The sequence below is a fragment of the Lygodium microphyllum genome, chromosome 28 (assembly GCF_053477565.2).
Source record: "Lygodium microphyllum isolate KBCC chromosome 28, Lygodium_microphyllum_v1.1.10, whole genome shotgun sequence".
Lineage (NCBI taxonomy): Eukaryota > Viridiplantae > Streptophyta > Polypodiopsida > Schizaeales > Lygodiaceae > Lygodium > Lygodium microphyllum.
The window spans coordinates 38,799,501-38,817,840 of record NC_141162.1 but is presented as its reverse complement, the minus strand read 5'-3'; the positions used below and the strand labels follow the sequence as shown (position 1 = coordinate 38,817,840).

The 18,340-nt window shown below is 43.6% G+C and overlaps 1 protein-coding gene across 1 annotated transcript; it reads left to right on the top strand.

Moving 5' to 3' along the window:
- Window positions 1–9,665: 9,665 nt before the first annotated feature.
- On the top strand, window positions 9,666–16,236 carry LOC148011368 (pentatricopeptide repeat-containing protein At1g06140, mitochondrial-like). Its single transcript, XM_087670347.1, has 8 exons — window positions 9,666–9,710; window positions 9,799–9,912; window positions 10,020–10,097; window positions 10,195–10,309; window positions 10,391–10,485; window positions 10,709–12,463; window positions 15,699–15,761; window positions 16,048–16,236. Exons 1-8 carry the CDS (start codon window positions 9,666–9,668, stop codon window positions 16,234–16,236), a joined length of 2,454 nt encoding a protein of 817 aa, XP_087526473.1.
- The last annotated feature ends 2,104 nt before the right edge of the window (window positions 16,237–18,340 follow it).

Below are 18,340 nucleotides of genomic sequence, written 5' to 3'. Positions count from 1 at the left end.
GAATTTGTGGCCAAGTCTCCCATGCACCAATGCATATTGCATATATATAATCCCATATATACCTATACACCCCAATTCCACTTAGATATGAGCACCCCCATCTAAATTTTTGTCATTGTAATATTCATTAGAGCAGTACTCTACAGCCCCACTCCTGAACCACCACCGTAAGTCCCTCTCTTTTGTTTTGCTTTTGAGAGAAAAAACCTTTGGTGGTGAGATGGAGTGTAAAGAGTGAGATCACATGGGAACCACGAAAAAGACTTGACCACATTGATGGGGTATAAAAGGTGTTAAGTGGCTTATTAAGGGTATCCAAAAATTATCAATCAAATAGTCTTTTCACATTCTCCAAGCTTCCATGGCTTCTTCTCCTTTTTTCTCTCTCTTTCTCTAGTATTCCTATCTCTTTCTCTCCTCTTTGCAATCTTCTATCTCTTGTATTCTCCCTCTCCAATCTTCTTGATTACAACTAGCGTTCTGTGCGCGCTTCGTGTGCATAGAACACTAGGCCGCTTCGCGGTAGCTTTGAAGCGGCAAGCGAAGTTGACTTCTCTCAACAATCCATTTCTCATCTTTCTCTCTCCTTTTTTTCCTCTCTCTGTCTCTCCCCCAAATTCCCTATGTCTATTTTTTTTTTCTCTCTCTCTCTCTTTCCTTGCCTTCTATTTTAGATTATTTTTTCTTTTCTCATGGTTCTCTCTCTCTCTCTCTTTTCTCTCCCCGCTTTTCTTCTCTCTCTCTCTCCTTTTATTCTCCCCCCTCTCTCCTCTCTTTTCCTTCTCTCTCTCTCCCTCTCCCCTTTTCTTCTCTTTGCACTTTTTTCTCTCTCCTCTCTTTTCCTTCTCTCTTTCTCCTCTATTTTTAATTCTCTCTCTTTTTAAATTTTATATTTTCTCTCTCTATAATTCTCTCTACATGTTCTCTCTCTCTTCTTCTTTCACTTTCTTCCCCCAGTCTCTCTTAAAGTATGTAAATTTTATATTTTTCCTATATATAATTCTCTCTTTATGTTTATATTCTCTCTCTTCTCCTCTCTCTCTCTCTCTTTCTCTCTCTCTCTCTCTCTTTCTTTCTCTCTCTCTCCCCTTTTCTTCTTCTTCCCTTTCTCCTAATTTTCATTTTTTTCTTCTCTCCCTCTCTCCCTTTTAAATTTTATCTTTTTCTTCTCTCCTTTTCTCTCTTTTAAATTTTATCTTCTCTCTCTCTCTCTCTCTCTCCTTATCTCTCCCTTCCTCTCTCTCTCAAAAAATATTTAAAATTTAAAAAGAATTTTCACTTTTCTCTTTTTTCCCATCTCTCTTCCTCTTTTCCTCTTTCTTATTCTTATTCTTATTCTTCTCTCTCTCTCTCTCTCTCCTCTCCTTCTCTCTCCTATTTTTTCTTCTCTCTTTAATTTTTTTCTTTTCTCTTTCTTTTAAATTTTATCTTTTCTCTCTCTATAATTCTTTCTGTGTTCAAATTCTCTATCTTCTTATTCTTATTTTCTCTCTCATTTTATTCTCTTTGTCTTTGTCCCCCCTCTCTCCTCTCTCCTCTCTTTTCCTTTTTTCTTTCTCTCTCTCTCTCTCTCTTAAATTTTATATTTCCTCTCTCTATAATTCTCTTTCTCTCTGTTCCCCCTCTCTCTCCCTCTCATCTTCTTTCTTTTTTGCTCTTTGTGTGTGTGTGTGTGTGTGTGTGTGTGTGTGTGTGTATCCTTATTTTAATTAAAAAGAAAGTTTCTTTTTTTAATTTTCTTTTTCTTTTTTATTTATTTTAAATTTTAAATTTCTTTTCTCTATAATTCTTCTTCTTATTTTCTCTCTCTCATTTTCTTCTCTCTATCTCTCTCCCCCTCTCCCCTCTCTTTTCTTTTTTCTTTTCTTCACTCACACTCTCTCTTAAATTTTATATTTCCTCTCACTATAATTCTCTTTTTCTTTTAAATTTTATCTTTCCTCTCTCTATAATTCCATCACTGTTCAAATTCTTTCTCTTCTTCATCTTATTTTCTCTCTCTCATTTTCTTCTCTCTGTCTCTCTCCCCCTCTCTCCTCTCTTTCTCTTTTCCTTTTTTATTTTCCTCTCTCTCTCTCTCTCTTAAATTTTATATTTCCTCTCTCTATAATTCTCTTTCTCTCTGTTCCCCCTCTCTCTCCCTTCCTCCCTCTCCTCTTCTTTTTTTAAACTCTTTCTCTCACTCATTCACTCTCTCTCTCCTTATTTTAATTAAACAAAATGTTTACATTAAAAAGTTTAATCTAACAGAGAGAGAGAGAGAGAGAGAGAGAGAGAGAGAGAGAGAGAGAGAGAGAGAGAGAGAGAGAGAGAGAGAGAGAGAGAGAGAGAACCTAGGCCTTATGCATGAGAGAGAGGGGGGAGGGGGAGAAGAAAAATGTTTAATTAAAAAAGGCTATTCTCTTTCCTCTTTCTTCCACTTCTCTCTCCGCCTTCTTCTTTTTATCATTCTTCTTCTTCTTCTTCTTCTTCTTCTTCTTCTTCTCTCTCTCTCTCTCTCTCTCTCTCTCTCTCTCTCTCTCTCTCTCTCTCTCTATCTTATTCTATCTCATTCTCAAAATGTGTGAAAAACTATGTTCGAAAAACTTTAAATTTTAAAAAGCTTTTAAAATATTTAATTAAAGAAAAGTTTAAATTAAAAAGTTTAATCTAAGAGAGAGAGAGAGAGAGAGAGAGAGAGAGAGCGAGAGAACCTAGGCCCTACACATGAGAGAGAGAGAAGGGGGAGGGGGGAAGAATTTAATTAAAAAGGGGACGGGGAAAAGAAAGAGAGAGATTATAAGTGAGAGAGAAGGGAAAGGGTTTTAATTTTAAAAAGGGAGGTGGAGGGGGGGGGGGGGGTGTGATAAACCTGCACTCGTTACGCACTCAACACGGCACAGAAAAGGTAACACGATATGAGCTCAAGGTATCCCCTTGTATTATTCAATTCAAAAAGTGAGACAACATAAACACATCCCAAGACTACATCCTCGTGACGTCGCACATAAGAGGGTTCACCACCACTGGGTATAGGGAATCACACGTAGAGTGGAAACAAGGCAGGGCTTTGAGTCACTACTACTCCCTATATAGGTGCAATCGGTAGCAACGGCATGGTATAGCTACAAAGCCCTTACACTCACCCCCGCTTACTAGATTGCTGACCTTAGCAATCTAAGGGTAGCGTTTGTTATTTGACTCATCCGGGGTCTTAACGCAGCTTTTCCTAGCAAGCTGGTCAATGTCTGTCGGTCTAAGGGGACCGCGGGGTCTTAACACAGTCTATACTATCAGGCTGGCCAGTGTCTGCCGCACTAAGACGATGGGGCTTTTTTCGTTTGATGGAGTTATCTGTGATGATTGCTACCATGCGAGTCCACCCTCGACTCTATTACATTTGAGGAGTGGAGGCACATTTGGGGTCTATGATTGGGAACCGCATTATTTGTTGGAGTGTTGGGGCGGCTCAAGGGTCGGTAGAAGGAGCAGGGGGGTTCTTCTCGAGCCAAAGGGCAAAGGCATCCTTTCCGCGTTCACGGGCCTTCGCTTTTGAGATCCAAGTGGCCTCCTTGAGTGGACGCCCACGCCACTTGGTGAGGTATTCGGGGAAGCCTCTTTGTTCCTAGCGTCGGAGGAATGCTTCTACTTCGAAGGGACCATTGGAATGGAGCATTGGTACGTGCCGTCCCCATTGGTTGTCGGGATAGAACCTGCGTAGAAGACGAGCATGAAATGCATTATGAACACAAACAATGTCTGGCAGGTCCAGCTTGTAGGTGACTTCATTCAGCACTTGAGTGATTCGATAGGGTCCATAGTAGCGGTGATTGAACTTGGGGGTCATGTTTTTGGGAAGTGACATATTCTTAGAGCTCACTAGGACCATGTCTCCTTTGGCGAATAGTACAGCCTTTCTCTTCTTGTTTGATTGCTCTGTCACTATTATCTTGCTCTGCTCGAGACTTTGGTTAGCTGTTGCATTGCGATCTCTCCATTTCTTCAAGAATTCTTCTACATCTTGATCCTCCGCTTTGGCCACTCCGGATGCTAAGGCCAGTGGTGTAATGACTTCTTTTCCTGTGGCTAACTCAAAGGGAGTGTATTCTGTAGCCGAGTGGATGGAGCTATTATAATGGAATTCCAAGATATCAAGGTACAAGGCCCAATCTTTTTGGTCCACTCGAGCATAGCTGCGGAGGTAATCTTCGATGCCTTGGTTGACTCGTTCTGTCTGTCCATCTGTCTCCGGGTGGAAGGATGATGAGAATCTTAGTTGGGTTTCCAGAGTCTTGAAGAGTTCCTTCCACATGTCGCTCATGAATCTTCCATCTCTATCTGATACAATGGCCAGTGGTAAGCCATGCAGTTTGAATACATATGTGAAGAAGAGGCGTGCTACCTCCTTGGCATTCAGTGGTGGTTTGGCCGGGATGAAGTGGGCCTGTTTGGAGAAATAGTCCACCACTACAAAGATGATTGTGTGACCTTGTGACTCGGTAGTTCCACAATGAAGTCCATGCTGATGACATCCCATGGGCGGTTAGGTACTGGTAATGGTTGTAGTAGTCCGGCTGGTCTTGATCTTGGTGCTTTGACCATTTGGCAAGTGGGGCAAGTTTTGATGTAGTCTATCACTTCTTCCTTCATGTTCGGCCAAAAGAACTGCTTCCTAAGGCCCTCCAAGGTTTTGCTTTGCCTTTGTGGCCTCCAATCTTGCCGTCGTGTATCTCATGCAGGATGAGTTTCTTTAATTCCACATTGTTGGGGATATATAATCTCTTGCCTAAAAATAGAATACCCTCTTCTAAGGTGTACATTCCATGTGGTGTCTTCTCTGCTTCCACATATTTGATTATCTTGTGCATTTCTTGATCTTGTTCTAGGGCCTCTTTGACAAGTTCTATGAAGTTGTTGCTGACCACACTGACAGCTTTCAGGTCAGCTTCCCGGCTCAAGGCATTTGCTATCTTGTTAGTAGAGCTGGGCTTGTGTTTAATCTCCAGGTCAAATTTGGCTAGGAAGTCTAGCCAGCGGGCTTGCTTTGCTGATAACTTGGGTCGGGATTGGAAGTATTTGAGGGAGATATTGTCGGTGAAGACTATTGTATTCTTGTCTTGAACATAGTGCTTCCATTTCCTAAGGCAGTGGATGACTGCCAACATTTCCTTCTCATGTGTGCTCCACCTTGTTTCAGCATCGGTAAATTTCTTTGACTCATACGCAATGGGGTGACCCTCTTGGACCAGTACACCCCCTATGCCATAGTCAGATGCATCTATAGAGATTTCAAAGGGTTTGGTGAAGTTCGACACCCTTAGGATGGGAGTTTGGCTCATGCACTTCTTCATCTGCTCAAAGGCTTCCTGTTGCGCATTCCCCCATGTAAAAGAGTGATCTTCTTTGGTGAGGTGGAAGAGGGGGGCAGTGATAAGGCTGTAATCTTTGATGAATCTTCGACAAAATACTATGAAGGCTAGGAACTCCCGCACTTCTCTTACAGTTTTCAGTACAGGCCATCTTTGGACATCTTCCACTTTCTTAGGGTCCACTTTGATTCCATCTGCTCCTACAATAAAGCCTAAGAACTCCAATTCTTTCACTGCAAACTCACATTTTTCCGGCTTGGCGTATAACTGATGCTGCCGCAGTTTCTCAAAAACTCGGCGTAAGTGTTGCTTGTGCTATTCTAAGGTCTTGCTATAGACTAGGAGGTCATCTATGTAGATAATGACAAAGATATCTATCTTCGGTCTAAAAATTCCATCCATGAGGCCACAAAATGTGCCTGGCCCATTGCTTAGGCCGAACCCTAATACTAACCACTCAAAACTACCATATCGGGTACGGAAGGCTGTTTTTGGGATATCTTCTTCGGCTATGCGGATTTGGTGGTATCCTGATCTAAGATCAATCCGACTGAAGTGCTTGGCCCCATGCAGTCTATCTAAGAGGTCTTCCACTAGGGACATAGGGTATTTGTTTTTTATGGTGATTTTGTTAAGAGCCCTATAATCTACATAGAGTCTAAGTCCCCCATCCTTCTTCTTTACAAACAACACTGGGGCACCAAAGGGGGATTTGCTAGGGCGGATGAATCCTTGTTCTTCTAGTTCATGTAGTTGCTTCTTCAATTCCATGAGCTCAGTGTGGTTCATGCGATAGGGAGCTCGGGCCGGTGGGGCAGACCCTGGAATCAGCTCAATCTTGTGATCCACATCTCGTCTGGGTGGTAGACCCTTGGGTAGCTCGGCTGGCATTACATCTTTGAATTCTTCAAGTATTTCTGCCACTTTTGTGTTCCTATTCTGTTGTTTGGGTTTCTTGCCATTTTCTTCTTCTTCAATTGGTCGGATCATACACAGATAGACCATATCTCCTTGTTTGACTGATTTCTCGACTTGCTTTGCACTGCATGTCATGATACGTGGCCTGATAACGGTCCCTTGGACCGGTGCTTTTTGGGTCTGGCCCTTTGATTGGTTTGCAGTTGGTTTTACTATTTGGCATGATACTCCTGGCTTATTCTCCTTCATTTGCACCTTGATTGGGGTCCTACCAGGTAGCTGCATTCTTTCGCATGGCACTCTGACGCCTTCTCCTTGCATATCTAGCATCATTTCATTCATATCCTTACCAAACATTGCAATGACATACTTGTCATAGAATTCTAAGCCCCATATCACTTCAAAATCATCCATGGGGATTACTAAGAAGTTGAGTTTCGCTTTCCACTTGTCGGCTTCCACTTGGACTGCAAAGACTTGTTTTACTTCCTTGGCTTCTCCTTGTGCGAATGTTACTGTTAATCCTTCAGGGGCTTTTGATAGCTTCAATCCATGTTTTGCTGCACACTGTGGTGTCATGAAGCTGTGTGTTGCTCCTGTGTCCACCATGATAGGTTGGTTTCCTTCGCCCATTCGGCCTTTGATGTATAGATGGTGGACTGCTGCTACCCTGGTTGCCATGCATTGGGGTCGGGCACTAACTGACCCTACCCTTGGGTGGTCCATGCTCTCTTCACTCCCATTTGGAATTTCTTGGATGCGCGGTGGTTGTGGTTCTTCTCCTCCATATGCACAAGCTACATTCACCCTTGATCCACTCGATGAAGCTGTGTCTTCTATTGGGCATCTGTTTTGGTAGTGTGGACCCCCACATTTGAAGCATCTGATGCCGATGGAAGGGCCTGGGGGTCTCCACCATGATGTATTTGATCCTGCGGGCCCATATGATGTGCTAGGGGTTGGCCTATAGTGATTGTTTCCCCATCTCCCTGCTGCTCCTCTTGGTACTAATGCAGTTTGGGATACGGCCGTGGTGTTAGTGGTGTTTTGACTCCTTGTATTTGTGAATGCCCCTCTCCCTTGTACTTGGCGGGTTGGGGCATCTTGAATTTTCCATAATCATCTTCTGAACTACTGCTATCTTCCTCTTCTTTGCGATGGTGCTTCTTCTCCTTCTTCTTGTCTTTCTTTTTGCTTCCTAATTCTACTACTTTCTCCTTCTCCTTCCTTGTATCTTGCGCCCTCCTAGATGACTCCTCTCCTCTTGCAGTCGGTGTCTCTTCTCCTCTTCTTGTTGTTGAATCACCCATTCTCTACAGCCCTGCTCTACTTCTAGTTTTTTCCTCCTTTCTTCCTCTTCTTTTTTCATCTGCATGTTCCTCCATATTGATTCTAGCATTCCTGACATACCATCTAATTGTCTTTCTAGTCCGGCCACCTTCTCCTCTTGGCCCACTCTCCATTCTTGCCCCCTACTCTTCTTTCTCTCCTCCAGTGTTGGGAGGGTGATGTTCTCCCTTTCGTCCTCCATGTGGTTGGTGGTGGTGTCGACGTGGGGAAGCCGTGTTTTGCCATTGGTGGTGTGGGTCGTGCCGCGGGGAAGCCACGTCATGTCTTCAGATGGTGGGATGTCGAGGTTGAGGCGTCACGCCGGGGCGACGCGTGGGGGGGGCGACGCGACATGGGGCGGCGCGACGTGGGGCGACACGACGCAGGGCGTCACGCTGTGGGTCGTTACGACTTCGATTTCTTCGGGGCACTGGATCTTTCCTCCTGCTTCCGTGAGCACTCCTTCACTCCAAGCAAGAGTTGCTCTGATACCAAATGTGATAAACCTGCACTCGTTACGCACTCAACACGGCACAGAAAAGGTAACACGATATGAGCTCAAGGTATCCCCTTGTACTATTCAATTCAAAAAGCGGGACAACATAGACACATCCCAGGACTACATCCTCATGACGCCGCACATAAGAGGGTTCACCACTGGGTATAGGGAATCACACGTAGAGTGGAAACATGGCAGGGCTTTGAGTCACTACTACTCCCTATATAGGTGCAATCAGTAGCAACGGCATGGTATAGCTACAAAGCCCTTACAGGGGGGGGGGAGGGGGGAAGGCTTTAATGAAAAAAGGGAAGGGGAAGAGAAAATGAGATATTACATGTGAGAAAGAGAGGAGGGGAGGGGGTTTTGATTGAAAAAGGGAGGTTTTGAAAAGGGGGTAGGTTCGGGAAGCCCTCGAGGTTCAAGGCTTTCCGAACCTATAGCTAAAATAATATAGTAGTAAGATATGCATGTATGTATGTGTGATCACACACACACACACACACACACACACACACACACATAAAAGTGGCTTTATATTTTATGGGATGTGGTGCATATGGTAGTCTAGGTATATGGGCGTGTGATAGATTTGGTTTTAAAAAATGTAATAAGGGCGTGCCGATGTGGATTTCAAAAAGTTTGTGTATATGTGTGGTTTAATACAGGTATAAGTGGTTTAATGTTCTATGGGGCGCATTTGGTAGTCTAGATGTATGCCTTGTGTGATAGATTTTACATTTAAGATATGTAATTAGGGTTTGCCAAATAGTGCAAATGTGTTCACATATGTAACTTCAGATTTATGTGTAAAGGAGGGGGTCATAGGAAGAAGATTTAGAATGAGTATCAATTGTGGATGTAAGAGAGAGAGAGAGAGAGAGAGAGAGGTTTGGAATGCATCAAGTGTATCCCATGTAAGCTTGGGGTTTTCTTTTGTCAAGTTTGGTAGATTGGAAAATTAGGAGTAGTATAGATATAGATAGAGATTATACCTTTCTCAAAACAAGCTCACTAGAACATCAAAGGTAATCTTTACTATTAGTTAACGAGAGGTGGGGGGCAGGTGCCACGTGGCAGCCCCCACCTCCCCCACAAGAAAAAAAGAGAATGTGGGGGTGGATGCCACGCGTCCAGCACCTGTCCCTGCCCGCAAAAATCGCGCTCACCCTGGTGCAAAGTGTTGGGGTGAGTGTAGGCGCGGAGCGCCTAGTTAATTCCTTAAGAAGGGCTTTGCATAGGGCACCGACGAAGGTTACCTAGAAAAGTAAAACTTTTTGCAATTTTTAAGAAAGAAGGGGCTACTTAATTGAAGTTAATAGCTGGTGATTTTTTTGACTTCCATCACTTGCACACTGCACCATATATTAGCATATGCCCTAAAGGCAATGCTAACAAATTCACTATAACATCAAAGATGATTTCCTAAAAATCTCTCTCTCTCTCTCTCTGTCTCTCTCTGGAAATTAGTGCATCATCAGCCAAGGGTAGTTCATGATTAACAACCCGCACCAAGAAAGGCCTCTGAGCTTTCGGAACACCATCATGAAGGTCAAGGTGGGGTCTCTACTATGTCAGTCCTTTACCGCTGTGGGGCAGTAACAGAGAAACACAAGGTTTAGAACATGTAACCATGCACTGTCCTTGTCGAGTTTTAGCTCAACTTTGTCACAAGGGATAGAAATTTCCAGTGGTCTGATTCAGACTGGCTTCAATTGGGAAACCATTGCTGCTGATGCCGTAATCCACATGTACACAAGCTGTGGTAGGTTTGAAGAGGCAGCCATTGTGCGCAACAGGTTCCTGGTACAAGATACGGTATCGTGGATGACTGGCTTGAATTGGGAGACAAATGTTTGTGATGACCCAATCCACATGAACACAAGCTGTGGTAGGTTTGAAGAGGCAGCCATTGTCTTCAACAGGTTACTGGTACAGTATGCGGTATTGTGGATGGCCTTGATTACTGGATGCATCCGGCATCACTTGGAGTACAGGATGCGGTATCATGGATGGCCTTGATTGCTGGATGCATCTGGCATCAATTGGAGTATCCCTGATGATGCATTAATGGTGCTTGAAATTCTGTCTTGCCAAAAGATACCTTCTGAGATTGAAAATGGTGAGAAGGCTTGGCAAGTCTATCATCATATGCAAGTAGAGGACATCTTTCCAGAAAGTTCAAGTGTGCTGGAAAATCATTTTCTCGTCTGCTGTGAGAAGAACCGTGCTGTAGATACACAGAGTCACCCAACCTTTCTTTGAGTTGGAGAAATTGTAGGGGTTGCTCTTACAGATTGTATGCAAAACTTGGATGCCTTGAGGATGTATGTGTATTTGTCTCACAGGTTGCCTGAGCAAAGTGTTGTCACATGGAGCACTCTTTGCAAGGTGGGACCCTTGAGCAGCCACCTTAAGGCTGCTCCTCCTTCAACTCACAGTTGTAAATATATTGAATCAAGGATGTCCATGGGGGACTGATATGTGGTCCTACAGGCCTCCAAAAAGAGGTTCTGCCTGTCTGCAGGAATTGGCTCACAGGGAAACAAAGGTTGAAGAAGGAGGTGGCAGCCTTCCTTCTGCTGTAGCTTGAGCTTAAGCTTGAGCTATGCAGGCTGATTGCCCTGCAGTAATTGGGAACTATATTGCCCTGCTGCAGCAGTGCAGACACCAGAGGAATTTAAGTGAAGCCAGGCGCGTGCATGCCCACCTGCTCCGGCATCAGCTTGACTCACACCCTATTCTTGGTAACTTCCTGGTCCCCATGCTTGTCCAATCTGGGAGCTTGTCTGATGCCCAGCATGCCTTTGATAGGCTCACCCATAGAGATGTATACTCTTGGACGTCGCTAATCTCAGGTTACACTGAGTTCAATCAACCCCACTGTGCCTTCCAGCTCTACCAACAGATGCAGGATGAAAAATCTGCCCAGCCTAACAAGTACACTTACTTGACCCTTTTAAATGCTTGTGCTAAGCTGGAAGATCTAGACAGGTGTCACGAAATACACATGGAAACCACAAGAAAAGGATTGGAAATGGAGCTTTACTTGGCCAGCACATTTGTCGATACCTACACGAAATGTGGCTTGCTGGTTGAAGCCCGCCACGTGTTTGACAGGTTGGTTACTCGGGACACAATCTCATGGAATGCACTCATTGCAGGCTATGCTGACCATGGGCTACTTGGAGAAGTGCTGAACTGCTACAAACAAATGCAGATGGAAGGTGTGACAGCAGATGATGTTACATTGCTCTGCAGTTTGAAGGCTTGTGGCATTATAGGAGCTTTACAGACAGGTCAGGAAATACATGCTGAAGCAACTAAAAAGGGTTTGGAAGGAGAGTTAAAGTTGGGCAGTACCATTGTGGACATGTACAGCAAATGTGGTTCCCTTTCAGAAGCTCAGCAAGCATTTGACCATCTGGCAGTACGAAATATTATATCATGGAATGTGTTGATTACAGGCTATGCTGAACACAGATTTGCTGAGAAAGCAGAGAGTTGTATTGAGCAAATGCAGTTGGAAGGTGTATCCCCTGATGATGTCACATTTATTTGGAGCTTGAAAGCTTGTGGTGCCATAGGAGCTTTAAAAATAGGTCATAAACTGCATGCTGAAGTTCTCAAACGAGGTTTTGAAAAAGAGCTTTTTGTCGGTAGCATATTGGTGGACATGTATGGCAAATGCAGCTCAGTTGTAGAAGGGCGAGTAGTGTTTGACAAATTGCCGGTTCGGGGTGTTGTTTCATGGACTGCAATGATACAAGCATATGGTGAAAACCATGAAGGAAATACAGCGGTACAATGTTTTGAGGAGATGCAAGGGGAAGGTGTAAAGCCAAATTCTGTGACATTTACATGTCTTCTTGCTGCATGCAGCCATGCTAGCCTAGTCTATAATGGCCAAGCATACTTTACAGCCATGAGAGAACAACATAATATGGAACCATTGTTGGATCATTATGCTTGCATGGTTGATCTTTATGCAAGGTCTGGGCTTGTCCATGAGGCTGAAAGGTTTATTGCAGCCATGAAGCAGCCTCCTTCCAATGGAACGTTGACGACCTTGCTTAATTCCTGTAAGCTTTATGGAAAGGTAGAAGTTGGGGAAAAATGCTTTCATCAGCTTGTTGAGGTGAATCAGGAAGATGCCTCTGCATACTTGCTGGTGGCAGACATGTATGCAGGTGCTGGCAGGTGGAAGGATGCTAACAGAGTCGAGGAGATGAGGAGATGTATAGGGAAAAAGAAAACCCCTGGCACTGCATTAGTTGAGGTCGGAAATACGTTACACGATTTTGTTGTGGGTGGTAATCAAAGCAAGGACATATGTGATGTGTTAGAAATCATGAATATATGCATGAAGGTTGAGGGATACATAGCTAATCTAGATATGGTCCTAGGACATCTATGCGAGGAGGAGGAATATTTGTACAATTTTTCTTTTTTGGTGCCAGGTATAATAAATGACAGAATTTGAAACATATGATTATGATCTAATTAACAAAGATATCAGATGATCAAAGGAAAGAGGCAAATATTTTCTGATGACCCCAAGTTGTGCAGCTTAGTGTTTAAAACTTGTCCATGAGGTTGAAGTTTCCTGTACTACTGCACTATCTGTGGCTCTTGCTCTTCATGGAGGATCTGGTTGCTTCCTTACATAGTGAGGTCTTCAGCTGAGATTAAGTGTAGATGTTAGAGCTCATGATTCACAGGCCTCAAAAGAGCATCAGTTGGGCTTCCAATAAACCCCAAGCAAAGTGCACAATGAGGAGATCCAAAGGGTCTGGAAATTGGCAGCAAAAATCCCTTAAAAGTATTACCTTGAGTTTGGTTTCTTATGGGTAGCTTTCAGTTTCACACTCAAGAATAGTGATTTTCAGCTGAAGCTTGGATGTTGTATTAAATGCTTGTTATGTCTGAGTACATAAGTTGGGAGGGACACTTTGTTGGCATGAGTTGACATAGAGAGAGATCATGAACATGATTTTGGAAATGTAATTTGTGCAGGGACATCTTGTTGGCATGAGTAGACACAGGGAGATTATGAACATGATTTTGGAAATGTAACCCACCTTGATCGAATTGTAGTTGTCCAGATAAATGTGAATCTAGGCTTATCAAAGGGACGAGGCAATAGAGGGATGCTTGAGGACATTTGCTACAAAGGTACCCAATTCACATGCATGTTGTGCAAGAGGCTTTTCTAGTCCAGTCTGCTTCAGATCAGCCAATATAACAAACTATTGCAGACCTGCATGCATTCTGATGGGCAGATTCTCCTCTAGTGCAGTCTCAGCCACCACTGATACCAATAGATGTAGACCAGCACTTCGAAATGCATGCTCAAACTGATGGACATAATATGACAATTCCTTTTGTTATTAGGAGGCATGTCCTCTCTTGTAGTACAACTCTTACAACATACAATGGGTACCCAACTAGGCTCCCTTCAAATGACATTTGTATAAATGAAGGGAAAGAAGACTTGTTACATGGTTTGGGAAACAAGACCGATTACAAGAGTACTCTTAATGGTCCTAGTCCCTTGTTGCATGTCTTATATTTGCATTACTCGAGTAGGGGGGGTGTAAGGGCTTTATAGTTATATCATGGCATCATTGCCAAAAACACCTATATAGAGGACTTTGAGTCCTACTTGGTTTTCACTCTACGTGTGATTCCATAAACCCAATGGTGAAACCCCCACATGTGTGCCGTTACGACGCTATAGTCTTGGGATGTGCCTATGTTGTACCGCTTCTTTTGTTGAATAATACAAAAGTATACCTTGCTCTCACATATCATGTTACCTTTTTGTGCCATGTTGAGTGAGTGAGTGTAGGTGCATTACACTTCGTATTAGAGCAACTCTTGCTTTGAGCTGAGGAATGCTTGTAGAAGTAGGGGAAAAGATCCAATGCTGTGAAATTGTGACATGATGATCCACATTGTGATATTCCACATCATGTTAACCCCCGTTGTGACGCCTTGGCGCGATGACCCCGACAAAAGCTACCATATGAAGTTGTGACATGTCTTTCCCGTGGCACAATTACCACCCGAAGGCAAAATGCACAACTACCATTAGAAGGCAAAACACTGCTTCCTTCTAGCAACAACCTCCGAGGCACGGCTTCCCTGCGACACACCACCCAGAGTCGAGGTGCGGCTTCTCACAACAACATGGAGGACAACGGAGAGAATGTACCCATCCCAATGATTGAAGAGAGGAAGAAGAGCTGAGGTCAAGAATGGAGAGAAGCCCAAGAAGAGAAAGTAGCTAAATTAGAGAGATAGTTAGAGGGCATCTCGGACTTGTTATATTCAATTTGGAAGAGCATGCAAATGAAGGAAGAAAAGGAGGAAAATATAAGAAAATTTGAAGAGGAGCAAGCGTACAAGGAGTGGATGAAACAACAATAGGAGACAAAAGAAAGTATTGATGGAGAGGAGAGTGTGAGTTCAGAAGATAACTATGACAAGTTCAAGATGCCCCAACTCACCAAGAATAAGGGAGAGAGAGATGGGTTGATTTTGAAGAAGTGGATTGTAGAGGTAGATAGATACTTAAAGTATGCTAGGATCATTGAAGAGAGGAAGGGAGAAGTGGTAGTATGCTAGGATCATTGAAGAGAGGAAGGGAGAAGTGGCAGTTATTTATCTTGAAGAGAATGCCACTAGATGGCATTTGCTGGAGCAAGAGCAAGGCCGCACCTGTTAGAGATCATCCCTTAGACACATACATTTTTCTCTTTCAGGTAGTGTGCAGAGCAGTTCAAGGTCAGTTTGAGTGCCACGTCAGCAGTAGTAAGGTGCCACATCATTTTTTCTGCTAGGTCAGCAGTCACGTGTGATGGGAGATGTTGTCGCAGCCACATGGTCGGGGATTGTGTAGTTGGACAGCTCTGGGCATTTTTAAATGTAGTTGGCTACATTTAATGCAGTTGTGGATATTGTTTTTTCTAGGCTTTATATAGCCAGTCTTTTGACACACACTCATTTATTCACAGACACTCTCAGCAGATCGGGGAGATCAGATCGTGATCAGGCCTTGCTGTCCTCGAGGTGTGTTCGTGTGGTGACATCATCGAGGAGATACACAGACATATGCACTGCTCCTGTGTACAGATATGCATTCCTTTGTATTTAACATACTTCCTACAACAGATCTTGTTCTACTATCTCTTTCTCTGTGTGTCTCTCTTCTCTTTGTGTTCACTCTCTCTCTCAGTCTTGGTCCCACGCTTTCGCATCGCTGCACTTTGATATGGTATCAGAGTGGTGAAGACAGACTAAGTGAAGAGCCTACAAGAAGAGGAGATTTCAGTGCGACACAAGCTTGCATTTCTAGCATTCTAGGGCGAGTGGGAGGGCTGTGTATCAGAACGAGGCTGAAGCGAGCATGGGTGCGTGGGAAAGGAGTCCAGTTGGTGAATTTGTTGCTGTTTGAAGAGAAGGTTGCGTTTTCGGCCTTCAATTGTAAATTTTACATTTTCATTGCCTCTGGTGGTTGAAGAAGGTTCGGGAAGTGGAGGAAAGAGCCCTAGCAAGCTATTTCTTCATGGTCAGAGGGGGTTGCTTTTGCATTTATGCAGGCATTGCAGGTAAAAATGTCTACAGAGATTGACTTGGAGTTCCAGGTGATCATAGATCGGAAGGTGCCTGTGTTACCGGCTCTTTCATCAGATCAAAAGCTCGATGGTGACAATTACTGCATCTGGCGCGTGATGATGTTGGCCATCTTGGAGTCTTACGATTTGGTGGAGCTCGTGATGGAGGAGATCGAACGGCCCTTGGCGAGAGATGAGTTCAAACTCTCTTCAAATGCTCGTGCAGAGTTGACCAAGGCCCAGTCTCACTGGGACAAACTAAATGCTAGGATTCGTTCTTTTTGTTTTTTGTCTTGTGCTACAGTTGTGATAGCTCACATCGAGCACTTGACAGTGGCTTGAGAGATATGGCTGGAGTTCTCGACTAGACGTACAACCAGATGACCCTGATGAAGAGGATTTCTTTGGAGGTGCAAATGCGGACCCTATCCGTGAACAAGTCTTCTTTGCTGTAGGAGCACATCAACAAGCTGAGACAGCTTCAGATATAGATTCAGAATGCAGGAAAGCTGATTTCCTCTGAAGACAAGGCGATCACTTTACTGTCCTAGTTGCCGCCGGGATTCGGTGTCTTTTACTCTGCTCTTATTGCTTCAGGGCAGGAGTCGACTCTTTGTTGGGAAGAGTTAGTTCCTATGGTCTTGGACCAATAGGAATAGTTGAAGAGATAGAATGCTTCCAAATTGGAGGCATTGACAGGTCAAGCCTCTCAGAAGAAGAGGAAGGACCAAAAGAAGAAGGAGGACAACAAACGAAAGAAGGACAAGGCGAAGGAATCGACATGCCATATTTGTGGTAAGATCAGTCATTGGAAGAAGGATTGTCCCGACAAGGATAAGAAGGACACCAAGAGGAAGGACACAAAGGATTCTGGAGTGGTGGTTGCATCCTCATCAGCTGCTTTTCTACACTTAGCGGTCATTGAGGACCCTACACCAAAGACTTCTGATGCTACGATGATGGTCCCCCAAGCTCGAGAGTGGATCATTGACAGTGGTGCCTCATGGCACATGACTCCTTCTATTGTTGGTGTTGCCCATTTGCGACCTTCGCGTGGGCACATTCTCATAGGAGATAGCTCTTCAATGTCCATTGCTGTGTGGGGTGAGATGTAGTTGATTCCAGATGGACGTGGTGGTACCCATACTTTTGAGGTGTTGTATGTACCAAGTTTAGGGTATCATTTATTGAGATGATAAGCTTAATACGTGCGGACATTGATGATGGACCACCTGGCTAGATGGGTCCGCGCGTCTACACTTAGCACATTGGTGGTCATTATGATACTCACATGGCCATTGACTTATCACTTATTATATTTAGTTTGTTACACCTACCTACAGCTGGCAAAGACATATCGCTAGTCGATTAGTGTAGTTAGTTATGCATTGTTTGACTTAGTAGGCCACTTTCCTTTATGTTGTATCTTATCTATACTTCGTGTACATTGTATAGTGTGTGGAAGAAGAAGAAGAAACCAGCAAGAAAGCATTTTGGCCTCCATCTCTCTTCTTGTGTTCTTGAGTGAGCTTCCTCTTGTGTATACAGTGTGTGTTTGGCGCCGCAGCTCAAGCAAGTCCCCCCACCACGCGATTCTTGATATGGTATTAGAGCCGCGCCATTAAGAGAGGCTAATTTCGAAGGCTGAAGTGAAGGAGAAGAAGCAAGGTTCGAGCAAGCAAGCAACAGGTAAGAAGCTCTCCCATTCTTCCACTCTCTCTCTTGGATAGTGATTGTGGAGGCATCGGAAGTAGGGTCGATAAAAAATTTGAGATTGCTATGAGATTTGGTGTGCAAGCAGATCATTGTATATTCTACACAAATGCCCTTTAGGGCTTACCGCAGTTATTTTGGGCATCTGAGGCCATTTCAGGCCCCGTCTTAGAGTTGCAAGGTTACGGACAACAATTTCAGGGTATACTGTGATTTCAGCTGTATTGACCAAAAGTGGGTGCACAGGTTACAGATTGCGAATCTGTAATTTTTGAGGTGTTTACAGGAAGAAAACATAAGGTTTATCTACAAACAGGTTGCAAATTACATGCATTGTTGAGCAATCAGTGAAAAAGGTTGCTTGGTGTATTATTGTGCACATGTTATGGAAGATTGCAGAAGACTAGCTTGTTGTGTTATATTCTTGTTTGTAATAATGGCAAAGAATAGTGGAAATCCCATTATTGAGAAGCTCGACAAGAACAACTACCATTCATGGAAGTTCCGTGTGACGAACTTCCTCATTGGAAAGGGCCTTTATGAGTTTGTCTTAGGTGAAGAAAATGAGCCAGAGCTGGGTATCTCTCCAACTGCTGCAGATGAGTTAAAAGCATGGAAAGAGTGGAATGCAAAAGACAAAAAGGTGATGTACTGGCTATTTGTAGTAATTGATAATACTATGCTAGGACATATCAGGAGTGTAGAAACTTCACATGCAGCTTGGACAATTTTTGAGAGCATATTTTCAGTAAATACAAAGGTAAGAAAGATTCAACTCAAGCAAGAGTTGAATGCCTTGAAGAAAGGAAAAATGTCTGTCAATGAGTATGTTTTGAAGGTGAGGAGCATTGTAAATGCCTTAGCAACGATTGATGCAATGCCAAATGATGATGATTTGGTTTCATCCACTCTAA

What these genes read in the sequence shown, in the direction of transcription:
- LOC148011368 (XM_087670347.1), top strand. Translation starts at nt 9,666, where the DNA reads ATGTCAGTCCTTTACCGCTGTGGGGCAGTAACAGAGAAACACAAG. An exon ending in CAGTAACAGAGAAACACAAG is followed by an intron (nt 9,711 to 9,798) that starts GTTTAGAACATG and finishes GGTCTGATTCAG; the next exon opens with ACTGGCTTCAATTGGGAAAC. An exon ending in AAATCATTTTCTCGTCTGCT is followed by an intron (nt 10,310 to 10,390) that starts GTGAGAAGAACC and finishes TTGCTCTTACAG; the next exon opens with ATTGTATGCAAAACTTGGAT.